This window comes from Jatropha curcas, chromosome 11, assembly GCF_041381405.1.
Source record: "Jatropha curcas cultivar XTBG-Jc1 chromosome 11, XTBG_Jcur_1.0, whole genome shotgun sequence".
Taxonomy (NCBI): domain Eukaryota; kingdom Viridiplantae; phylum Streptophyta; class Magnoliopsida; order Malpighiales; family Euphorbiaceae; genus Jatropha; species Jatropha curcas.
In genome coordinates, this window is record NC_143161.1 from 5,892,110 (window position 1) to 5,911,686 (window position 19,577).

Below are 19,577 nucleotides of genomic sequence, written 5' to 3' on the forward strand. Positions count from 1 at the left end.
TCCAAGGTTAGAAAGGGAGGAAAGTGAGGTCTGAATTTATGTCTCTCAACTGTATTAAGGAAAGATATTAGCAATGAACTCATAGGAGATTTGTGTCATTTCAGACCTTATGACCTTTTTTTTATCTTTTCGAAAGAGAAGACCTTATGACTTTTCTTAAACCACTTAATTTCTTTTTTATTGTCAAATCTTTGCTAATAAATATAGAATATGTGTTTTTTTTTTGTAATAAACTCCCATTATATTAAAAAAATTAAATCAATTTTGTTATTGAGATAGTAATAAAACAGGTGAAAGTTTCAAATTTGGCAATCTCACTCTTTTGACAATTTTTTACTCTATGAAAAAATAATTTTCTATTTTATACAATAGAAAATTTTCAATTTTCTTTATTTTAGTGTCTAAATAGAAATAAATTTATAATCATTTACATTATGCTAAAGAAGGGAGCGAAAATGATTAAATTTGCCTATGAAGACAATTGTGGTCTTACAACGGAATATAATTAAATCATTAATTTTTGTTTAGTCTTTTCTTTATATATACATTTACATTGATATTAAATAATTCGTGTTACTCTATTAAAATTAAATATATTGTTAAATCATGTTGAGACTAATCAAAATTTATTTACTATAAGAATTAATGTGATATAAAATTTAGATGTTTTAATTAGACTTTTTATTCTTGGGACACTGTTTATTTCAAAGTTTGATTAATGGTATAACATACTAGTAATTTTTATTTTATATACATTAATTTTTAAAACAATTAAGTATTTAATTGTTTATTTCAGTATCTGATTAATGGTAATAATAATATATTAATTTCTGATGGATATGCATATTAAATTAAATAGGAAAAATAAAAAGGAAGAGCTAAAAGACATATATTGGCTAAAATTTTGAAATTAATCCAAGAATTATACAACACAGTAATATTAATATTTGATATCCTTTCAAAAAAAAAAATCAATATTTTATATAGTCAAATTTTTAAAACACACTAGTATTTTAATAAGTTGTATCTTTCAAGATTTGATTAATAGTAATAATAATACATGTATTAATGGAGATGCATATCAAATAGTAGTAAAATAGGAAACTATAAGAATTATCATTTTTTTTTCTAAAAAAATATAATTACAATTTGAAATAAATGGAAAAAAGAATAAAAAATCAAATTTATTTTTACGAGACGAATAAAGTATAATATTTATTTGATTGATAAAGTAAAGTATTTTTTTTAAAATGAAGTATAATATTTATTTCAATAAATCTTACTAATGTTAAAATCCACATATTGACAGAAATGTTGAAATTAATTTTAGAAATAGAAAATAATAATGGTATAACACGCTATTTTATATACTGCAAATTTTCAGAGCTCCACTCTAAAAAATATTTTAAGTTTTGAGATCTATCTTCTTTTTTTTTTTTTTTTTTTTTTGACATTTTAGGCACGTAGAAAAAATGTTAATGGAAAATATTTTCATAATTAAATAAATGTTAATGGTAAAATGCAATTTACAATATGAAATTACGAAGTTAGCCTTTCATGTTTCAACGTTTACTAGGTCAATTGCTGCAGCAGAAGTTATGACTTGGGACGTGACATTAACATCAAGTGGTTTTAGACAACTTCCTAACCGATAATGTTTATTATTTGACAAATCAAAACGTTAATATAGGACTTTACCGTTGAAACGTTATAAATTACATATTAAGAGATTACAGTTGGACTGGCAGCCTTTTTTTTTTTTTTCTCCCTCATAAGTATGTACTTCATCTCAAGAGGATAATTGATAATTATTATTATTTATTTAATGAAGCTTCAAATTGATGTCATTAGGCATGAACAAGCTTCATTTTCAAATTGAAATTGAATTGATCAAAATCGGTATCAAACCATAGTTAATAGTTTTTAGATTCAAACTCTAACCGAAACCTTGATTTTTCATATTTTGAAATCAGAATTTATGGTTTTAGTTTAAAATTGATGGTTTCGATTTGAAAATTTAAAATTGATGGTTTCGATTTGAAACTGTGAAAATCATATTCTTAAAAAGATTCTAACTTGTTTTTTTTTATTATAATTTTTTCATATAACTTTTAAGAAATTTTATTAAATTAGTTTAGTATTTTTCAATAATAGTAATATTTATCATTATTCTTTATTCAAGCTACAATCTAAAAAAAAATTTAAAATTTTGAAATAAATTATATAATTTCGATTAAGAACAAAATAAATTTGAAATCAACAGTTTCAAAACCGTCTTAGAAACTGTCTAAAAGCAATTTGATTCCGATTCAACATTTTCTATAACTGGAACCGATAATTTTAAAATTGAAACCGACAGTTCTGAAACTGTGGTTATGCCTAATCAAGAGATGCTTTTTATGTATGCATGGACGAACCTACATGTGTAATATTTTCATAATTATTTATCTATATTATATGGGATCTAAATGTGTTAGTTTGGTGTTCTCACTTTCTGCAAAGATATAGAAAATTTTTTATTATAAAAGTTTTTACCTATTTGCTAAATCTATAAGAGTTTTCATCGGTTTAAATTCCTCTTGTACATAAAATTTTTCATTAATTTAGTGAATGTTACTCTTATTATATAATCTACGATATTAGTTGATCTATTCAGTCGCCTAATGAATGAAAAAAATAATCATAGGCTAATACTTTTTAAGAAAATTATATAATAAAATTATTTTCTCTTAAGAAAGAAAGAATAATTTGTTGGCCGACAGGTAATTGGCTAAATAAATAGTAAACACACTAATCCATAAATGAGAGTATATTCAAGACACGAACTTTAGAGCTTTGGATAAGAAAGAAAGGGCTCCTATCATTTTATCTCATCCGTCGATGGTTTATATCTTCACGTTTTAATTATACATTAGAGTAATTATAAAATCCCAAAAATCAAAGGAAGAATACGATGCATTATCAAAATCCAGCTGTATTTAGAGGTCGAAAATCTCAAAAAGAAAAGGAAAATAACAAAAAAACAAAATGGGAAAATTAAATTTTTAGATTGATTGAGATTGTGCCAAATAGTCTTTCTTTGTAAATTTTCTGAACACAATTGCAATGGTTTTAGTGCTTCATTTATTCTTACAAGTGAAGACACTAAATTGTGTGACTTATACATTACCCATTTCCAGCTAAGCCAAGCAAGTTATTAATCTAGAGGTGAAATTAGGTATTGTCCTTATATTGTTGTGGTAAATTGGATTAACTACCTTATTAATTAATTATGCGTTTCAAAATATAAATCGTTTAATATTTTTATACAATGATTAAAGAAGTAATTAACTCTCCTGGATTATAATAAAACTAATGATAATTTGACTAATTATCTTTATCTTAAAACCAATAGCTAATCATGAAAGTATCTAATGTAGATAAAGGGTAATACTGAAAAAATATCATTTATTATTCTTTGAATAATCAAACCAATTTATAATTTAGAATAAAATAATTCAAAAACGATTTATATTTTGATACAGAAAAAGTAATAACCATTTGATTTGCTATTTTCTCAAACTAAACCGAACATCAGAGTACTTTGGGCTTCGCTGTTAAGGATTCAAACTAAGAACTTTTAAGACATTAATTACACATCAGGAACACTACAACAAATATTGCATTTAACAATATTAATGTAATTATTTAATATTTAAAAATAATAGTTAAAAGTATGTTTTTTAATAGCTTTAATGGTCTGTAATATGGTTATAACAGAGCCAGTATTAAAACTTTCTGATTCTACCAAAAAAACAAAAGTTTTGATTATGAGATTTTTATACATCATATGATATTATTCTTATTTGCTTAAATTTTTATCTTAAACAACATAAATATCCTAAATTTTTTTTTTTCCTCCAATATGTTTTAATATAAGTATAACCACAACACTTTTACGCGCGTAAACCATTGTTTTTAAAATCGGACAAGACTAGTTGATTCATCCGGTTAATTCGCGAACCAATAACATGAATTGATTTGACATGCACCGGAAATGATAAAAATCAGGTTCAACCACTAAAAACCGGTCCAGTTGACCAATATAGTAACTTCTCTAAATAAAATACAGTAACCTATCTCTCTTTTTCTTTCTCTAGTAATTTCAAATCAGATATCAAAAACAAAAGGAGAGATTTTAGGGCTAGATAACAATTGATAAAAATCTAATTCATTTAATGTTTATTAAAAAAAAGGAAAAGAAATTAGCTATAAAGGAAATTTGATCCATCAGTTTTATAGAATTAGAAAATAATTAGCTAGCTGTTTTTTCTTTTTCAGAGGTCTTAGGATTAGATTAACGACCTAAATATTTGTAACAGTGGTTGTCAACTTATTTTATTTATCAATAAATATGGCGAGGCAAACGGCCCGAAATAATATAGCAGCACAGTAGGGACAAACCTTATGGTGAAGAGAATTCAAACTCGGGATCTCTCACTTTCTACATCTGCTGCCAGAGGTAGAAAGACCAATCAGACCACACATGATTGACATTAAATTTATTATTTATTAATTTCCATTTCCTTCTTTTTCACTATGATTATTTTTAATTTTTTATAAATATAATTATAAAAAAATATAAAAAATCTAGTTAAATTAAGTTGGTCTGGTCTAATTACAATCCAGTTATGAAGCCAGTTCGATATTCGATCTAGTTTTAAAAACATTGAGATAAACCTTAGTACACACTATATAATTAATACCACTAAAATCAAAACTTAAGTCAAACCTTCCCCATCATATGAATTTAAATGAGATAAATTGTTTGCTTTTCTGGGAGTTTATTAAATATTTAAAAGACAAAATTAATCAAGGTTTGAACTTTCTGCCATTACTTTGCAAGACAAACACTCAACCGTTGGATTATCAGGCTAATTATATATTTTGTACTACTAGTTTGGTAGGTATATTGGTTCTCTTGCCAGCTTGACTACAAATAGAGAGGACTTTTTTCCTAAGAATCGTTCAAACAATGCCATAAAAGAAAATTTAGAAACTTACATACACTTGGAATTATTGATTATATGTAGCACTACTTTGTGGTCCAAAGGTACTTCTCTTTTCAAAAAAAAAAAAAAAAAAAAAAAAGAAAGAAAGAAAGGGATGTATATGCAAGGCATGTTAGGTAAAATCAGAGGTTTTTTAACTATTTTTGTAGCGTTAATTAGCTGTTTGAGTAACTAATAGCTGTTTGAGTAGCGTTTCATAAAATACTAAAAGCTAAATGTTATGGGATTAACCTTTTATAAAACTCTATTTTAATCTCTAAAAGTTAATTTAAACGTACCGAATACTATACAAAAGTCAAATACTAAAAGTTATATAAAAAATTATCACATAACACAACTATAATATGAACCATATTTATATATATATATACACAATTTGAGAGCATATCAAAAATCAAATGGAAAAACATATGAATTGTTGAGGTAAAATAATAGTATACGAAAGTTATAAACTTTAGTGGCAGTGGCAATTACTTCCTTACAAGATAAGATATATAAAGAAATTTATGATCATGACACACACATATATGGGGAAAAATAATTGAGCAAGGAAAGAAAAGCAAGAAGGAAAGAAAATGAAAGCCTTCAAGGTAATCCTTTACTTCATAGCAAAGGTGTTTTTGTGATTTGTGTCGATGGCCCTTTCACTCCGATGGCAAAGTACGTGGAAAACTAATTATTTCATCACATTTCCTTTTGTTTTTTAATTGGGATTTTCTTCATTTTTCAACAAATATATATATATATTATCAATGTTGGTTGGGATGGAGTAGTTGTGATTCATTTTTCCTTAATCAAAAGTTTAGAGTTCGAGCCTTAAGTATGGAAATTGCCATGCCGGAAGAATCACCCTTATACGAGACTATTTTTTATTTGGATCAAACTTTCTAATTTTATAGAAATTCTCATTTGAATTCAAATGTGTTTTATCATTTAATCCACACCCATGAACATCTCCAAATAATTTTTAATATATAACTCGAATGGCGGTAGCACAGTGATAAAGAGCACTTATTAGGTTGATCACTATAACTAAGATCATAAGTTTGATCTTCCAATACAAACAGACATCGGCATGAATACATTGTGCAAGTATAAAAAAAATATTTTGATATATCAATAATTAATTAATATTATCTTATAAATGAAAATTATATAATTTTGGAAATTCGATTTATCAACTTTCTTAATTATCAAAAATTATCTAGCGTCAAGTTAAAGTCTTGCTCTTGCGTGAATGGAAAATAATGATTTGGGCTCCTGATGCTGCTATTTCCTTTATAAGGCTATATTTAAATGAATTTCATAACATTTTGTAGCATTTATTAGATATTTTAATATATGTTTATTATATAATAAAAAAATATATCGTTTCCATTTTCATAAACTTTAATTTTATAAAATTCCAAACAGCAAAATCAAATCATACTATTTGAAATAATTTTATATACATTTCGGCCATTGTTTACTATATGAGATAGATTAGAAACCAAAAATTCTAATTTTATATATATATATATTCACGTTTAAATTCCATTCCGTGTATTAAACGTAGTCTTCAAGTTCATCTACACTGAATAAAAGATAAAACTTTTCTTCTAAAATTCCTCAAAAAAAAAAAAAAAAAAAATTTCTTCTGCAAACCAAAAACGACAATATCTTTGTGAGTTACTTGGAAGAAAGCCCAGCTGAAGATGTCAGGTTCAGATACAGGCATAGGTGCTTCTGCATGTAGTCAATGGTTTCCGCCACCTCCTGGCACTTTTAAAATAAACTTTGACGCCGCTCTTTTCCCCTCTGTCGGCCATGGAGCTGTTGGTGCTGTAATCTCAAACGGCCATGGCTGGTTTATATTAGCAGCAACGTCTTCATTGCAAGACTGTTCTTCTCTAGCAGTAGCAGAAGCTCAGGCGCTAAGAAATGTATTATCTTGGGTGTTGTCGGGCCACCCTAATATGATGATTCAAATTGAGACCGATTGCCTATAAATTTATCATGCTATGAGGAGTTCTGTTCACGATTGGTCTGAGTTTGGAGTTATCATCTCTGAATGTAAGCTACTCTTAGTCCAATTGTCTAATGTCACCTTGGCTTGGATTAGAAGATAAGCAAATGATATAGCTCATGTGTTGGCTAAATCAGTTCTTAGTGGGGCTTATTTTCAAATTTAGGATAGTGCTCCCGCTTATATTGCTCATTTCTTCTCTTAATAATATGAACCATAATTCAAAAGTAAAAAAAAAAAAAAAAAATCTTTGTGAGTTACTTAGTTAGTATACACTATACTACATGCAAAAGAGATAGTGGGGAAGTCAAAACCCAAATAATTGTTAATAATAATTAATTTTTAACAACGTGGTTTACGCGATATTAATACACTAAATTAGTAATTTATTTTTTGGAAAAATTTTATCTAGATCGGATTTATGGTCCCACTCATGGACCAAACCAATAAGAATAAGTTTTCTTATTAAAACGAGAGAATTTATTACCATGCACTGGAAAAAAAGAATTAAATCGAAAAATTTTTAAAAAAAATCTTTACTGTCATTGGTTTGGTCTATGGTTCATAAAGCATAGCTATGTACCGAGTTTAGGCAAATAATTTCCTAAATTTTTTTGTTAATTTATCTTCTTTTATTGATGACATGGAAATATTCTCATTTAATTTACTATTTTTTAAGTGAAAAGATATTGATATTCTCATTTGCATCAATTGTCTTTAATAAATTAATTTAGTATAACCTACGGGTTATTTTTGCCCAATTAAAAATGTAGACTGAACATATGGAAAAACTCTCGTTCGATCTCGTTAGATTCACACGTTAGGAGAGTCAAAAAGGCGTAACTACTAAGACCGAGTCCAATTAAACTGTCCCGGTACCATTGGTTTACACAAAAAGAATAATTTAGTGTACTACGAGTGACCCATGTACCGACAAGTGTTTTCCACGACATGCATGCGATGGGGTAAACCAAACTAGGGAATGAGCCGATGTGGCAAATTTTGTAGCTATTGTGTGATGTGGATTGACAAATATCTGAGTTTACTTATCCAAATCATCAAGTCAGTCAACCATATTTTCCCCTTTCGGTTGCCCACTAGTATCTTTCCTCTCCTGTCGGCTGCCACGTCATTTCTACTTATTATATAATATAATCCCCCACAATTGGGATATTTTACAGCCCAATGATGAGTTTACCCCCATAAAACGAAAATTAAGCTATCAAAACCAGTAGCTTTTCTTTTTTTTTTTTTTTTTTTTCTTTTTTTTTTTTAATTTAGCCGTAAATTCAACTAAAATTTAAATTTGAGATATTTTAAATTTAAACAGAACTATAAGATCATTAAGCTAAAACTCATTAATTAAAAAAAAAAAAATCTATTTTAGCTTTTATATGAAAAAATTAATTTTTGATCCATCCATTAAATAGAGATGAAGAGACATGGAAGAAAAAGAAGAAGAAGATGACAATGAAGCAACTTAAGTGGGAGGCATTTTTATATATATTTCCATGAATGTTTCCTAATCCGGCCGTTGGCACTAACCAAAAATACTAACAAAGCCAATTATTAATTAAACGTTTGGATGATTAGGACATGATTATGATGTGAGTGTGTGACCATTAGTGATAACATGTGGTTCTATAATTCTAATTAATATTTAATAATGTAATTAAGATTCCAGACTGTTCAGTCCATGATCTTTTGCCAATCTAAAAGACAGATCTCTCTGGAAGTCTTTGACTCTATCACAAAAATATATATACTTGTCAAATTCAAAATATACATATTAATTGAATTTGCTTATTAATCAATTTAGATCTCACTAATATATTCTTGATCGTTCCGTTAATTTTGATATTTTTTTTATTTTTCATAAAAATTAAGAAAATGATTCGATTAATTTTCGAAAACAATAATTTAAAGTTTAATAGAATAGTGAATATTAAAATTAATTGCGTTAGCCTAACGTAGAGTACTAGAGTTATTTAATTAATAGTTGCTATTAGTGCTTAGCACGCAATCAGAAGAGAGACTAAAAAGAGAATACCTTGAAGATATGGCCCAAACCATCAATAAAAATTTATATATTAATATATTAAACTATAGAATAAAAAAGATTAATATATTATACAAATATATCTATTTCAAGGCGTGCACCTAAATGCTGACCTTGCCTCATTTTCCATAATATAATTTTTAAGTTATTGAGGGCGGAGTTTTTAAAATATTGAAAAAATTGTTTCGTTCAAGTAATATCTGGTTGGATTTTCTTAGTTTTGAGGCATTTAGTCATCTCCAAAATTAGAAACTAAACTAAAAAAATTTTAAAGATCAATTATTACTTAGTTCCTAAAATTTGACCTAATTTATGAATTTGAAATTTGCATTTTTTAAGTCCAATTACATCTTAGTTATTTTTTTAATTTATGGAATATTTTTCATTTGTCGAAGATAACAAGTATGTCAAAAATATTTAAAAAATTAAGGTGAAGTAGTATTACATCTTTCAAATTAGACAAAATACATTATATAAAACTTGTAATAATAAATAATAAGAGAATAAAGCTAATCAGATGTAGTTTAGTCGCTCTTCTTATATATTGTAAAAGATGTATGAAGTGAGAGATTCAAATTCGAATCATTTCTATCGTAAAAGTTATCACCAATTTGATGAATTTTATTCAAAGAGAAGTGTTACCTCTTGCTATGTAGTCCACAAAGTTATTCCGGTCTATTGAACCTTTTATATATCCAAAAAACAAATATAAGAGATTAAATAGTAATTTACCTTTTAAATTAATTGTTAACCTAATTGAATAATTAAAAATAGTTAGGTATTTAAGCATATTACGGACTTTTATTTCGATTTTCATAATTAAAATCTTTTAAGCCTTTTGAATTTTGATAGATCTAATCTAATGCATCTAAAGTATAAGCTTTTTTTTTTTTTCAAGAGATTAGCTAAATCTTTTAAAAGTTTATCTATTTACTCAGAATTTCTTGTTTACAATATTTTCCTATTTATTTAATATTCGTTAATTTTAACATTCTTCCTATTTTAAGTTAAAAATTCCTATTAAAGATGTCATGGAATATTCTACCAATATGTACCAATTTGGATCCATTATTCAAAAAAAAGGAAAAAAAAGCATGGCATTTTTGGATTCATCGAAGGAAATAATTAGGCCAAATGACTACATACAGAAGAGGACATGTATATGTTTGTAATCTTTGACTGTCACCAAAAAAGAAATTGATCCTATTAACCTTAATTATGACAACTCTCAATTCATCAAGAGAGCAAATAAAGTGAGTTAGAGTTTGGATATCTCTTATTTTCCTTAAATAGTAGATTAAGGAAATAGTAGGTAATTCATGTACTTAAATAGTACTGCCTTTATTTCATAATACTTTATCACATTGGAAATTTCAGGTCCCTTAAAAAAATCATTAAATTTATCTAAGTTACAATAAACTATTTAGTAAATTGACTATATTATCTTTAATTTAATACTAATTATCTGAGAAAACTACTCCATTAAATTGAAGTAATAATGATTGGGCATATACAAAGGGTAAACGTAGAAAAAAATATTTATTACTTCTTGAAACCTCAAATGTGACAAGTATTTTGGAACAAACTATTTTCTTCAATGCAATAAATATTATGGAACGGAAGTAGTAAATTATTAATATAATTAAATAGTAGATTATTAAACAGTGATGTAACTTAATTGAAAGGCAGCCAAACAAACCCTGGCTGTCATTATGTACCATCCATTGATATATTCCAACGCAAGACACTAACATACAATTAACCTTTTATAGTAGACATACCAATTCAATAATTGAAGGAGTATGACCAAGTTAAGTATACGAAATACCTACAAAAAATGGAGGAGCTTGTTAAGAATTGGGCCCTAGAAGCAATTAGTTAAATTTATTACTACTTCTATCATATAATACTTGTTATATTTGGAATTTAACGTTCTTTAAGAAAATTATTAAATTTGTCTAAGTTACAATAAATTATTGAGTAAATTAACAATATTATCATTCATTTAATACTAATTCTCTTATAAAACCATTAAATTGAAGTAACAATTATTGGTCATATATAAAGGGTAAACATAAAAAAAAAAAGATTTATTACTTCTTGAAACTACAAACGTGACAAGTATTTTGAAAGAAGCTATTTTCTCAAATTTGACAAATATTATGAAATAGAGGTAATAACAATTTATTTTAGTAATTGGGCTTATAATGAACTAGATTTACTTTTAATATAAGATAGCTTAGGTCGTTTTGATTGGTTTGTCTTTCTCGTTACATGTGCATTTACACATACTTTAATGCTTCCCCTCAATTAGGCCACTTGACAAGCATATGGTATCCTAGCACGGATTCATCAGGGTACAATCAGCACGGAAATTTTCTTCATGCAAATTCGAATTCCAAGTTCTGATACCATATTAAGAATCTGTGCCATCAATTGTAATTAGGTGATTATGTAGGGTAGGAACTTGTATTGTCTTGTAATAATTCAATAGGAACATTTATATCTATACCCTAAGGCCATATTTGGTATGATGTAATCAACCATGTAATAAAATGATGATTACATTACATAACTGATTACATTGTTTGGTTTGACTTTTTTGGACAATGTAATGTAATTGAGATTACATGTGTAATCTTCATTACTTAATTTGATGTAATATTCATTACAGAAAAAAACACCTGTATTGTCATGACATCAATCACATGTAATACCAATTACATCAAGTTACCCAAATAAAAACTTACCTTTCAAAGCTATTTAACACTACCATCTCACCATTACGACAACCAACACTGCTCCACCAACACTGCTCCACCACCACTACTCCACCACCACTACCACCTCAACCACTCTATCCTCACCATAGCGCCACCACTATCACCACTGCTTAACCACTATTCCACCACTCCGATCATCATCTCAACCACCATCACCATTGTGCCACAACTACCACCACCACCACAGCTCCACCGCACCTAATACCATCACTGCTCCACCATCACTGCTCCACCACCACTACCAACCACCTCAACTACCACCACCACCACCACCGTGCCACCACTACCACCTCCCCCATGGCCACCTCAACCACCACAACCACCATTACCGCTCTACCATCGCAGTCAGCACTCCACCACCACCCCTACTGCTCCACCAACTCAACCACCATCACTCCTCTACCTCAACCACCACCACTGCTGCTCCACCATATCACCACTGCTCCACCACCTCACCATCGTTCCATCACCATCACCACTGTTCCACCACCTCCGTCTCAATTACCACCACCAATCATACCACCATTACCACTCCACCACCACCACCACCACTGCTCACCTCAACCACCATCGCTCTTCCATCTCAACCACCATCACTACTCCACCACATCACCACTACCACCACCACCTCAATTACCACTAGCATCGCTCCACCACCATCACCACTACTCCATCGCCTCCACCTCAACCACCATCATCACCAGCATAAACATCACTTTACATTGCTGCCGCCACCACCTCAATCACTCTACCACGGCCACCACAACAACCACTCTACCACCACCACCATATAATAAAAATTATATTTTAGTGTTTAATATACAACATGAAATAAAAATTATATTTTAGTGTTTAATATACAACATGAAATAAAAATTATATTTTATTATAGGAATGAGAAGAATAGAATAAAAGTCACTAAAAAGATCAAAATACCTGTAATTTTATATTGTAATTCAATTTATTCAATGAAAATATATGAAAAATTTTAATTTCTAATGACTTAATAACTTTTATTTTGTTATATTACATTAGGGGTGAGCATTCGGTTTAACCAATTCGGTTAATTCGATTAATTTGGTTAATTCGGCCAATTTGGTTCGATGAATAAATGTTCAGTTAAAAGTTCAATTAAAGAAAATTAAAATTTCGGTGATCGGTTAAAAGTTAATTTAACCGAATTAATCAAATTAATCGACTCTCAAAACTACGTCGTTTTGATTAAGTAGATGATAAAATTAAAAATTGAAAATATTTCAATTTTTATTTTGATTAAGTAGTAATTAATAACTTCGGTTAATTTTTATTTCGGTTAAAGTTGGTTAATCATAAATTTCAGTCAAATTCGATTGGTTAATTAAGTTTTTATTTTCATTAACTTCGGTTCGGTTAAAAATCAAATTTAATTCCGCCAAAACAATTCGGTTAAAAAAATTAATTCAGTTAGATTCAGTTAACTAAAAAAATTTTGATTAATTTATTTCAGTTAAAAATTTTACTCAAATTGACCAAATTGGTGAATGATCATCCCTAAATCATATTTTTTTTCTGCTTACCTTCTTTTAATTTTTTTAGTTTAAATAAACTTATAAATCTAAATGATCTTTAATAGCTTAATATAATGAATTATTTTTATTTCAGATATTTCTTTTGTATTGATAATGATGTGGAGATGGTGGTGATGGAGTAGTGTTTGTAGTGGTGGTGGTGATGGTAGTGGTGGAGTGGTGATGGTGGTGTGATTGATGGTTGTGATGGTGATTGTGGTGGATTGGTGGTGGTGGTGGTGGTGGTGGTGGTGGTGGAGTGGTGATGGTGGTAGTGGAGTGGTGGCGGTAGTGGTGGTGGTGGAGTGGTGATGATGGTATGATTGGTGGTGGAGGAGGAGCAGTGGTGGTAGTGTTTTAATTACACGACATTATATATTTACAAACAAGCATAAAAATAGAATGATGATTATATTCCATAAATTTTATCAATTATATTACCAAACATAGTGTTAGAATTTTAATTACATTCCATTCCATTACATATTTCATTGCATTATATCTTTGATTAAAATTCATCCATTACATGTTTCATTGCATTATATCTTTGATTACATTACATTGTATTACATCCAACCAAACATAGCCTAAAGGTTTGTCTGTTGTACTTTGTGGATAATATCACCTCTGACAGTAATGACATTGTGATTATATAAGACAAAAAGATTAATCAGAACAAAAGAGTTTTAATATTTAAAAAAAAAAAAGAGTTGTAATCTACTAAACTAATATTTATGATAGAAAATGGAATATTTATGACTTTAATGAATTAATGATTTTAATGAGAAGTGAAGATTCTGACATATCACCTGAAATGATAATTGTTAAATTCTTGTATATTTTGTGTCTTAATGCTTTTGCAAAGACTTGTTGTATTTTATATATGATGAGAATTATATTTGGTCACCTTTCTCCTATTTAATCCTACTTGAAATTATCACTCTCAAAATTAAAAAAAAAAAATCTAATATTTTAATTATGCCATATATGGTAAAACAATTTTTGATTTGAAAATGAGTTGATAACTTTTGCTTGCAACATAAACTAAACTATCTTTATGTTATTTTTAAAAAAAAAAAACAAATAGAAAATATATTTTATTTTTTATTAAAAGTAAGGTTTTAATGTTAAGGGTTTAATATGTAATACTCATAAAGTTTTTAATATTGAATACAAAGTTTTATTGTATTTGTAAAATTAATATAAATTAGCCATTTCTTACAATGAAATTATGCATTAACATTAAAAGGTGTATGTGAGCAATGTTAGAGGAAGATTGTAATCAATAATTGATGTTACATTAAAGAACAAACGGGCATAAAGAACGAGAATTATAATAACAATATGGACATAGTTATATATATATATATATAAACTATTAACTAAAAATGCTAAAGATAGGAAAAAGAACAAAATTTTAGGTTGTATTCAGCACAATTTTCTAAGTAGTTTTAACGTTTTGACTGGTCAAAACGCTATGTGCTACTTTTTATAGTGTTCAGTAATATAGTATTTGAATTAGTTTTTAGAGGTTAATAAGCATTTCGTGAAAAGTTAACTCATATGACATTTAACTTTTAGTGTTTTATTAAAAGTTATTCAAATGACTAAACACTACTAAAACAGTTAACAACTACCGAAATAACTAATTTTATCGAACAGACCTTTAGTTATACTGAAATAAAAAAAAGAATGGCATGCACCATATCTTTAGAATTGAACAGAATAATTAGGTATAAGAAACAATTAAGCTATAATCATATTAGTCAAACTATTTAATTATTGAATAACTTTTGAATCAATAGAGCAGCAAACATAGCTTAGTGATTTTGACTTTGAACATGTTATGTAGTGAATGACATAAAGAGAGGGGCATTAGATAAAATTATTGAAATTTCAAACACAATCTTTTATTCATCTAAAAAACACGTATTTATTTATCTATTAAGGGTCAAATGAATTAGGGTATAAAAAATGATTAGCAATTCTCTTTCATTCATAATTTTAAAAGACAATACAAAGTGACAATAATTTAGGTTCCATGATCAGAAAATTAATTTGATATAACTTATAATCTAACTTTACACGTGAAAATGTTTTGCCATCTTTTTTTTTAGTATTGAGGGAAAGGAGATTTAAACCTGGATCTGTTGTCAGGTCGTATATATACTTACTACTATGCTATGTTTTGGTTTGCATGTTTTGCCATCTTAAAACATATGGAAGACTTGAATTCAATATTTTAAAAAAAATGGTAACAAAATCCTTAAATATGTTACTTTTCTATGAAACTTTTACCTTCATCTAAATATAATAAGTTCTTAGGATCACTTCTATGGAAATCCACTTTCTTACTTCTCTATAATCTACCTTCAAAGGTTCCAATCCTTCAAAAAAACAAAAAATCTACCTTTCAAAGAAAATGCTTTTTTCCAAGATGACTGAATGTCTTATTAAGGACTTTGAATAAGATGGGCAAATGGAGTAATTGGTAATGTCCCCGTGAGAGCATAGCCCATTTACCCATTCTGCTATGAAATTTGTTGCTTGGGCCTGCTTATTCCAAATCTAATTATAACATTCTTTATTGGACCAATTGGGCCTTTTGAATGGCTAAGCTAATTCTAACTTTTTTTTCCAGAGAGAAGCGGCAATTGTAGGGCTTTTGCAAAATCCAACCAGACCGAAAATATAGGGTTATAATAAAATTTTCAAGTCCAATCAGGTTAGATAATTTGGGGATGTATGTCTCTTATTCGGATCGGTTAAATACATTATTTAACCTGGCCTATCCTTAAAAGTGAAAGTATTAAATATTTTTTTTAATTTCTTCACATGACTCGATCTCCTTTTTTTTATTCTTTTACTTGTAAAATTTAAAATTTTAATTATGCAAGAGCCATATTAAAAAAAGGTATCTAACCCATAAAAAAAATATTTAATTGAAAATTAATTAAACGATTATAGAGATTATTTAATTATTGCCAGAACTTTTAAAAGGATCGAATTGTTGACTCGACGGTTGCTCACCCCTAGGCAATTGCCCATATCTACATGGCTTCCTTTTGAATATTACTCGCAGTGATGTTTATAGCCCATTTTAATAAAATAATTTTTATGGCGAATTTATTTGAAATAAATGTTTAAAAAAATGTGATAATCTATCCCTCAATAAAAACAAATTTCAAAAAGAAAGATCATTTATAATCGGATTGTGCTTCCAAATTAACAAAAAGAATTTATGTGCATGTTTTTATTTGTTCACGAAACCTTGATCTAACAATTAAATCATCATGTTTCTCGTTAATTACAATTTATAAAAAAACAAATATAATATGACAGCAAAGAATCTTATCTATGTTCATAATCATATACAACTAATAATTAGTTAACGTCAAATAAAACTCTAAATTTGGGCAATTTAGGAATTCTAATTCGCAAGGGGTACAATGGTACTTGCAGCTCACAAGATATTTTCAGAGTCCCAAAATATCTGTGTTTACTCTTTTTCGTCTCTATCCATTTTCCAACGGCCCAATTCACCAAAACTATGGACCCCACTTGACCCTGAGTCACGGTGTTTGTTAACCATAGTTTACCTCTACCGCACCCAAACAGGCAAAAAAAGATCTGATTTGGTTACTTTATTCGAATATACTCCCGCAACTTGTGACTTACGAGCCGCTTCACTAATCTAATCTGGTAATACCTAATCCCAGCATTGGATTAGCCAATATAAACGCAAAGCGGCTATTAGGATCCAGACTCGGCTGAAAAAGACCACTATATTGTCCCAAATGCATGATATTTTTACCCCTGTAACCAAACATACTAGCACATTCACCGTATTCAATTTTCAACCCCGGTTAGCTTAACTAACCGTAGTTCTTTCCCACACCATCTATAAAACCATGGTCTAGCCTCCTTTGTTTCTCGTTCTCTAATATTTCCTTTAATCTTCTTTGTGGTTTTTAGGGTTTCTCTACGTAAAAAAATGGCATCTGCAGAGATCGAGTATAGGTGCTTCGTCGGCGGCCTCGCCTGGGCCACAACCGACCAAGCCCTCCACGAAGCCTTTAGTGCCTACGGCGACATCCTTGAATCGAAGGTCCGTTTGTCGTGGTCGCAGAGATAGGATCTGACCCGACCCGATTCGGCTTTGTCGATCCCAAATCTGTGATTTGTTTGTGTTACTATATCTCTGTGTTACTGTTCTTTTATGTTACTAATCTCAAATCGGTACGTCCATCTTCATCCTCTGGGCGAAGATCGATCGATTTTTTTATTTTATTTTTTCAGTTTAGTTATTTATTGTGGTTCTGTTCTGTTTGTATACGGATCTAATGAGATATGTTGTTTTCGTGTTCAGATCATCAACGATCGTGAGACTGGTAGATCTCGCGGTTTTGGATTTGTGACTTTCAACAACGAGAAATCGATGAGGGATGCTATTGAAGGGATGAACGGCCAGAATCTCGACGGCCGTAATATTACTGTGAACGAGGCTCAGTCCCGCGGAAGCGGTGGAGGCGGTGGCGGCGGCGGCGGCGGTGGTTATAGCCGTGGTGGAGGTGGTTACGGAGGAGGTGGTCGTCGGGAGGGTGGATATGGAGGCGGTGGAGGTGGTTACAACCGCGGTGGCGGTGGCTATGGCGGCAACGGTGGCGGCGGCTACGGTGGTGGTCGGGACCGCGGATATGGTGATGGTGGATCTCGTTATTCCAGGGGAGGTGGTGCCTCTGAGGGTAACTGGAGGAATTAGAATTTAGGTTTCGTGAGTTTATGTACTGGGTTTGAGTTTGGGTTCTATGATTCTCTTTTGGTGCTCTTTAGTTTGGTTTCGTCCAATCTGGTTTGGGTCTGTTCAATGAACATGTAGATCATTTTTGATCGATGAATACTATATGTTTGTCTGTTCTCTTTAGTCAGAAGATATAAAAGATTTAGATCTTTGATGTCATGTTTATTAGCAAGTTTTTATGGTTATGATCGTCTTGCCTGGACAAGATCTGATATCTATTCTATGATATCTCTTTTTGCGTTTGGGATATATCAAATTTGCATCTAAGTACTATTCTGTACCAGATTCGAATTGAATCTAATCCGAGAATTATCTTCTCCCACCTCAATCAATTCAGTTTCAGAAATCATTATTCGACTCGAACAGGGACAGAAGTGTCAGGGCTAGCAAGATGTATACGGAAGAGAAACATAAGTATTTAGGCTGGGCCCCAATGCCATTTACCTCAATAAATCGCGTGAGAAAAAATATTTCAGGAAGGTATTGAGAATCGAATTGAATAGAGCAGTGCTCCCCCCTAATTGGGTTTGAAATTTGAGTTGAAGGCGAAAATCTTTCTCCAGCCATTTGATTCCCCCAATATTCTCTCCGTTTGTTGTGGATTGCCCTCAATGGATTCGGATTGGATTTATAGTCACCAATTTGGTTCCAATTCTTAGTGAAAAAATTAAATAATTATCATTTGATTGTTTAATAATTTGGTTATGTTAAAAGTAATAAATATGCGTGAAATTTGTGGAAATTGGTTTGTAAATTGTTAAAAATCTACATTATTTGATTGGGGTGGAATTTAAGATTTAAAAGCAAAATTGAGTTTTGCATATGTAGTAAAATTTTTATTTTTGTAGTGAAAGGTGAAAATCTATGCTGATAAAAACCAAACACCACTTAAACCTGTTGATCCGTATATTCACTGAATCCGATCTGATTGCTCGATGATCATGAACCTTCCTTGGATGCACGGACATACTATCGGGTAATGATTTGAAGTCAAATTCAAATCCTCACAAAACGATTTCGTTTCGACGACCGGACAAGAAAAGAAGCCAGCTTAACGAATCGAACCAAAGCGTAATAGAAGGTCATCCGAGAAGTCTGTAAGTGAAAGAAATATTTGCGTCGTCACAAAAAACTGATGAAAAATCAAAAGGAAGGATGGTTGTGTTGTGCTTAGAGTTAGTGTCGGAGTTACAAGTGCGAGTACAAAAAAAGTCCCACTCTGGAAATATAGGAAGATGGCAAGCACCGCATAAGTGAGTGCCTATCCCATTTATGTGTTCTTACTTGGCCATGCAATGTATTCCCCGTTTTTATTGGCTCTCCAATTTCTA

General features: G+C 29.8%; 1 protein-coding gene across 1 annotated transcript; it reads left to right on the forward strand.

Moving 5' to 3' along the window:
• Positions 1-17,372: 17,372 nt before the first annotated feature.
• On the forward strand, positions 17,373-18,405 carry LOC105632334 (glycine-rich RNA-binding protein). Its single transcript, XM_012214690.3, has 2 exons — positions 17,373-17,553; positions 17,815-18,405. Exons 1-2 carry the CDS (start codon positions 17,440-17,442, stop codon positions 18,205-18,207), a joined length of 507 nt encoding a protein of 168 aa, XP_012070080.1. The 5' UTR covers positions 17,373-17,439; the 3' UTR covers positions 18,208-18,405.
• Positions 18,406-19,577: the final 1,172 nt, after the last annotated feature.